Genomic DNA, 7,481 nt, shown 5'->3' with positions numbered 1-7,481 from the left:
TCATAGGATGGTTAGTGTTCATGTAATTTTTCAAAAGGAGAAATGTTGTTCAAAATGGCTAAAGGCATTCTGTTAATGAGGTAAGTGGCAGTTAATACATCATCCTGTTGTGGAATGTGTGGAATTGTTATTTGGTGTAGAATACCTTGACTGATAAAGAAAGTAACAACCTCAAAATTACTACCAAGTTCATAAACATTGTCTGATCTAAAGGTTTGAACTGAAGACTAGAATTGCACTTTAACCATGGAAGTAAAAGCTTTAAGGACATGAAGTGCATTGCTTTTACAAGATAAAAGATGAGTCCAAGTTACTCTACTATAGTCATCAACTAATGTCAAAAAATATCTAAAACCATTATAAGTTTTGGTGTTATATGGTCCCCAAACATCAATATGTACTAACTGAAATGAGGCAGTAGAATGAATTTGACTATCATAAAAAGGTAATCTTTGTTGCCTAGCCATTGAACAAATTGAACAAATAAAAGATTATTTTGAAGAGACTTTATCAAATAGAAAAAGAGTGGATTTCATTCTATGAAAAGGCATATGCCCCAATCTTTGATGCCAATACAAATCCAGTCTATTCACAACAGGTGTTTGATTACATGGACGAGTATTCACAGGGGAGATGACAAACTCAGACTTATTACATGTCATAGAATAAGAAAAAGAGTAAGACAAAATATGAATTTTGAAACAAATTAGCATTAGGGTGGAGGTAGTATAGCCTTCCAGCAGCCTTACACATTACTAATAACTTTTTTAGAGAATGACCTTGTAGAGAACAATTAGACTTGGTAAGAATAGCTATACAATCCAATAGAGAAATAAATTAATATTTGGAAATTAGATTAAAATGAAAAGATGGTACAAGTAGTACATTAAGTAAGGTTATATCATGTCTAAGATGTAGAAAACCAATTGATAAAACCTTTACTTTATATCCATTAGGTAGAGTGACAAGGAAGGGTTTAGGCAAAGGTACAAGGTTGTGAAGTAAGTATTTGTGTGGAGTCATGTGATTTGTTGCCCCTGAGTCTAATATCCAAGGATTTACACCTAATTGAGAAGATGTGCATATGTGAGAGGTAGTAGATTCTACATCATAAGCAGTAAAGGAACCTACAAAGTGTGTGAACTCATAATTATCAGCAGGGAAATTCTCAAAACCAATACCAAAAGACAAATGGACTTGTTGGAATAGACTCATCAGATGATGATATTGCTCCTTGGTGAATCCATGAGCAGAGTTGTCAGAAATGTGTGTTGTGGGAGAACTTGGCTTGAACATGTGGAATGTCAGTATAGACACATGAAACTGACTTCTTATTTTTTGATAAACTTAAAGTCTGTAGGGAAACCATGCAGCCCGTAGCATTTGTCCCCTATGTGGCCAAGTTTCTTGCAATATTTGCAAGAAACAAAAGACATATTCTTCATGGAATAAAAGTTGATCCTTTGGATAAAGTTTCTATTAGTTGTGGTAGAAGTTGAAGAGACATAGAAAGAAGCAGATTCATTTGAGAAGTTTGGAATGGTGGATGGAGTTTTCATAAGCCTTACTTATAGTTGATAGGGGATTCATGATCATGATTGCACTTTTTACAGTTAAGTAGGAGTAATTAAGCCCATCGAGGAGCTGAAAAAGTTGTTGATCTTCTATGAATTTGGGAAGAGCTCCACAAGAGCATATACGTCCTACATATGAGTAATTTAACTCATCCCTAAGTCCTATAAGTTTGGTAAAATATGTAGAAATGTCTAATGAATCCTGAACAGTTGAACTGCTTTCTCTTTGAATTTGAAGGTATTTAGACCCATTAGATTGCCCAAATAGCTCATTATTGTTAGTCCAAACTTCCTTTGCAGTCTTAAGGCACACAACACTGGTAGCTTTGTCTCTAGACACAAAATTAGTGATCCAGGCTTTCACCATATCATTGCATCTCTCCCAGTAAGGGTAATAAGGAGAATTAAGGGGAAAATGAGCAATTCTACCATCTAAGAGCCCTAATTTATCTTTGGCCAAGAGAGAAGTGAGCATACTACTTCTCCGAAGTACAAAATAATGCCCATTAAATAGTACATGCGCTAGTTGGCTACCAGGACTGTCAGAGAGGTGCATGCAAAAAGATAAGATGGATCGACTGTGAAAGGTGCGAACCCCTAAGAGGTAGAAACCGAAGGAGGACCAAGATTATCTATTGTGATATCCATATCATAAGCTAACTAAGAATAACTAAACAAGCAAGAGTACCTAACAATTAATCCTAAACTGAGAATGAGTCCTATATAATGGCATGCAAACATGAAATCTATATAATATAAACTCTAAATCATATCAGGATAGTCCTCAAGTGTGTAGATTAGAATGATATTACCAGACTTCTTAGGAAAAACATGAAGAAGTAAGGTCTTGTATACACCGCAAGCCTTAGCTTGAGTCGATCCCAAATTTCGTCGAATCCGTCGCAATACCAGAAGTTCTCACTAGTACGAGTGACAGAGAGTGTGATTTGAGTATAAATCCCAAATTTTTTGTCCAGAAATAGAAACCTCAACAACGTCTCGAGTTTCAACCAAAAATTAATCCTAATGAAATTTCCAGGCAACTCACCCTTGCTCACGATATAGAGAACTAGAATTCACGCTCTGATACCATGTTGGAATGAAGAGCTATGGTGAAAAGAGGATGAGAAATCCTAGAAGGGTCGAGAAATGAGAAAGAGAAAATGAAATAATTAATGAGACAATAAACCGTGTGATCTCTTTATTCCACCAAATACCTTTATATATTTATAGGAAAGAATTAATGAAAATAATAGTACAAGTAAACAATAAAATATAACTTGGGCCGGGTCATGCGCACAACACTACTGAGCCAGTTGTGTGGGTGTACCTCCAGAGTGAGATTCAACACACTATTGTACCATCTCATAAAATACTTGCTTATTTTGAATATGCTTTGGGGTCTCACTCATAAAATTGCTAGCTTATATCACTTCTATCTTATCAAACACACTCTTAGTGATTTCTTCATTTCCTTTGATTTTATAGTGTTGAAGAAGGAATGGATCACTTTTCAATTTTTAATGCGTGTCCTTGGGTCTAAATTTCCCTTTTGCATGAAAAAGTAAGGAAAACACATATTTTTACATTAATATAAAATTAAGAATACCTTAATTCGATAAATTCACTTATTTCACACTATTTTTATGATTATTTTTTTCCTCTTTACTTTCTACTTTTGAAAAGGTTTCATAAAGCAAAAGGACTTTAATTTTTTTATGTAATAAATTCATCTTCTTAATGGATCCTATTCTACTTGATTCTTTTTTCTTTTCAGAATTATTGAGATTAAATATTTATCTTATATTTTTTCTCTATCCTGATTAGTCAGTATGTGCTGATTTAGCAGTTAGTTAGTGGTTAATATTTGATAGCTGTAGTCACATTAGATTAGATATTTTACATTCCTATTGCTAGTTGTATAAGAGGGGACCTACACAGAATTAATCTGTTTGAGATTTCTTCTTCTCCACTCACGTGTTCTCTGGAAAGGAAAAAGAACAATGAAAAATATACATGGGACATCTACTGATACAACTTCTATGGCTGAGGATGACCCTGGTCGTAAGGATAAAAGTCAAAATGTAAGCCTTATTAAGGAGCAATATGAAAAACTTGTCAACCTTCTATAATACTTTCAGACTAGAAATGGTGGTGAGAGCCCAAGCGGTATAGTCAACAGAGCTGTAAATTTTGTAGGTATGATAGTCTGTTCAAGTAAAGTCACTTATGTTGATTTCGGCCAACTTTCATGCAAATATTTCAAATCAAGAACTGACACATGGATCATAAACTCATGTGCATCATAACATATAACATACAATAAATCCTCACTAACCATTATCATAACCTTACCATATCTTGTCTTAATTACACTTCCTAATGGCAATAGAGTAAAGGTGACTGAAATTGGGAATGTGTCACAACCCTAAACCCAGACCCGGTCGTGATGGCACCTCTCGTGAAAACAAGGCCATTCGACACTCTCTCAATTCATTTTAAGCAATTAAAATAATACAAATTAAGTCTTTAACATAATAATAATCCCAAAAGAAGGTGAAACAATACAATTGTGGAATGGACATAGCCCGACATCGAGGTGTCACCAGTCATGAGTCTCTACTATCCGAATAAAGACAGGAAAAGTCTACATAGTCTATTACAAAACTAAAGCAGAATAAATAAGATAGGGGGAGAAGAACTAGGTTGTGGACGCCGAGCAACTACCTAGTGAATATCCGAATCCGCCTAAGCTGGAAGAAGTCAACACTCGCTAGCGGGATCCGAAGCACCTAAATCTGCACACAGGGTGCATGGAGTAAAGTTAGTACTCCAACTCAGTGAGTAATAATAATAAATGAAGACTGAGCAATAAGAAATCACGTAAAAGCACATCAATATGCTATAAAGAAGAAGTATAAAACCAGTAAAACAAAGAAATAGTGAAAACATGTAAAAGTACTTAGTTCAGAAGAAGCTTCTTTAAAACACCTTTTTAACAGTTAAATAATTAAATGAAATGCAGCTAGAACACATAAACATATAAAAATCCACCCCTCGGCCACAAAGTCAACAGAATCCGCCCCTCGGGTATTATCATGGAACCACACCAGCCCCTCGGGCTATATCTCATATCACAATGGGTACCCGCGCTCACTAGGGGTGTACAGACTCCGGGAGAGGCCCCTTATGGCCCAAGCGCAATATCAAGCCATCTCGTGGCATAATCAATAGGCTCTCGGCCTCATATCAACAAGCCACCTCGTAGCGTACAATCTTAGGCCCTCAGCCTCATAATCATGAATCAGCTCAATAACCTCACAACACAGGCCCCCTGCCTTACTCAGTCAGAATCTCCTAAACCACTCGAGCAACAGTAAAATATGATGCTCAGCCCAAAATATCATTTAAAATATCATTTTAAGTGTTAGAATAGAGTATACATGGCTGAGTTATAAAAACAATAGAATATAGCATGACTGAATACAAGTATAAAGTCAAAACAGTGAGGAAATATTAGTAAAAATCCCCTAAGGGTTCAAATAGTTGGGACGAGGCCCACATATGGCATTCAGCCCAAAACATGATGATATCAAATATTTTTCAGTCAAATACGGGGTAAAACAGTCATTCGGGATGGACTAGGTCACAATTCCCAAAGGTGCACGACCCCACGCTTGTCATCTAGCATGTGTGTCACCTCAATATAGCACAACGATATGAAATCCGGGGTTTCATACCCTCAAGACAACATTTACAATCATTGCTCACCTCTATCCGGTCCAAATCTCTAGCTCGCGATGCCTTTGCCTCTCGAATCGACCTCCGGATGCTCCAAATCTAACCAAAATCAGTGCAAAACTATCAAAATATGCTAAGGGAACAAAGCCCACTCGAAAGAAATCAAATTACAACACAAATTCCGAAATTGGCCAAACCCGACCCCCAGGCACACGTCTCGGATTCCGATAAAAATCACATCAATAAACTCCTTATCACTCCCCGAGTTCATTCATATCAAAAGCATCAAAATCCAACCACAAACGACCCCTCAAATCCCAAATTCTAGGTCTCTATTACAAGCCCTAGTTCTTCAATATTAGGCTTAAATTCCATGATTAATTAGGTAGAATTCACATTAGGATCGAGTATTAAGTCCATAAATCTTACCTCCAAGTGTCCCCCTTGATTCCCTCTTCAATCCTCTTCAAAAAGCTCCAAAATCGCTCAAAAATGGTGGAAGTTAGCCCCAAAATCGTGGACAATGGCTATTTAAACATTCTGCCCAGTCATTCAAAACCTTCTTTGCGAACGCGGTCAAAGCCTCGCATTCGCGAAGCACAAATTAACTTTGACCAAAATTCCTTCATCGCAATCGCGATCCCCAGCTCACGAACACGAAAACTTAGCTCCCTAACTCACCGCGAATGCGACTCCCCTTCTGCGAACGCGAAGAACAACTTCACATGAACCCCACCTGCTCAGCTTCCTCTATGCGAACGCGATGCACAAGATCCCAGCCCTTCGCGAACGCGAAGGCTAAATCCCCTAGCCTCATCTGCTAACCCTTCGTGAATGCGAGGGCCTACTCGCGAACGCAAAGGTCAATTTTTCTGCAACACTCCAGCATATTTTCTGCAATTCTCCAAAACATGAAATGGTCCGATTGACCACCTGAAACTCACTCGAGGCCCCCGGGACCTCAACCAAACATGCCAACATATCCCATAACATTATTCAAACTTGTTCCAATCTTCGGAATGCTCAAAACAACATCAAAACACCAAATTCGCATCAGATTCAAGCCTAAGAATTCCAAAATCTTCTAAAATATGCTTTTGATCAAAAAGTCTACCAAACCATGTCCGAATGACCTGAAATTTTGCAGACATATCCAAAATGATACAACGGAACTACTGCTACTTCCAGAATTCCATTCCGACCCATATATCAAAATCTCACCTATCAACCGGAAAATGCCAAAAATCCAATTTCGCCAATTCAAGTCTAAATCTACTCCGGACCTCCAAAACACATTCCGATCACGCTCCTAAGTCCCAAATCACCTACCGAAGTTTTCCGAACCATCAAAACTCACATTCGAGCCCTCTAATACATAAGTCAACATCCGGTTGACCTTTCCAACTTAAGCTTCCTCAAAAGAGACTAAGTGTCTCAAACCTTCTCAAAACCTCTCCAAATCCGAAACAACCAACCCAATCACATATAGAACCGATAAATAAAGAAATAAGAAGAAGAAATGGGGGAAACAGAGTGGTAACTCATGAGATGATTGGCCGGGTCGTCACATCCTCCCCCTCTTAAACAAACTTTCTTCCTCGAAAGAATCAAGAAACATACTTGAAGCCTCAAAGAGGTGAGGATATATGCTCTGCATCTCCCGCTCGGTCTCCCAGGTAGCCTCCTCTACGGGCTGACCTCTCCACTGCACTTTCACTGAAGCTATATCCTTTGATCTGAACTTTCGAACCTGACGCTCCAAAATAGCTACTGGCTCCACATCATAAGTCAAATCACCATCTAACTGTACCGTGCTAAAATCCAGAACATGATACAGACCCAATATACTTACGGAGCATAAAAACATGAAATATCAGATGCACACTCGACAAGCTGGGTGGCAAGGCAAGCTCATAAGCCACCCGCAATCCTCCGAAGCACCTCAAAAGGCCCAATGAACCGAGGAATCAATTTACCCTTCTTCCCAAATCTCATAACACCCTTCATAGGTGACACCTTCAATAGAACCTTCTCACCAACCATGTAGGACATATATCGAAGCTTCCTGTCAGCATAACCCTTTTGTCTCGACTATGCTGTATGAAGCCTCTCCTGAATTACCTTCACCTTTTCTAAAGCATCCTGCACCAAGTCTGTCCCCAATAG

General features: G+C 38.2%; 1 protein-coding gene across 1 annotated transcript; it reads right to left on the bottom strand.

The window, feature by feature from the left end:
• Positions 1-1,521: 1,521 nt before the first annotated feature.
• Positions 1,522-2,130, bottom strand: LOC142176677 (uncharacterized). The gene has a single exon (XM_075244806.1). It carries the CDS (start codon positions 2,128-2,130, stop codon positions 1,522-1,524), a length of 609 nt encoding a protein of 202 aa, XP_075100907.1.
• Between the last annotated feature and the right edge of the window lie 5,351 nt (positions 2,131-7,481).

This window comes from Nicotiana tabacum, chromosome 3 (assembly GCF_000715075.1).
Source record: "Nicotiana tabacum cultivar K326 chromosome 3, ASM71507v2, whole genome shotgun sequence".
Classification (NCBI taxonomy): Eukaryota; Viridiplantae; Streptophyta; class Magnoliopsida; order Solanales; family Solanaceae; genus Nicotiana; species Nicotiana tabacum.
The sequence above is the reverse complement of the archived record's forward strand: the minus strand, read 5'-3'. Positions and strand labels throughout refer to the sequence as shown.

Excerpts from the sequence above, each read along its gene's own strand:
- LOC142176677 (XM_075244806.1), bottom strand. The coding sequence starts at position 2,130 with ATGCACCTCTCTGACAGTCCTGGTAGCCAACTAGCGCATGTACTATTT.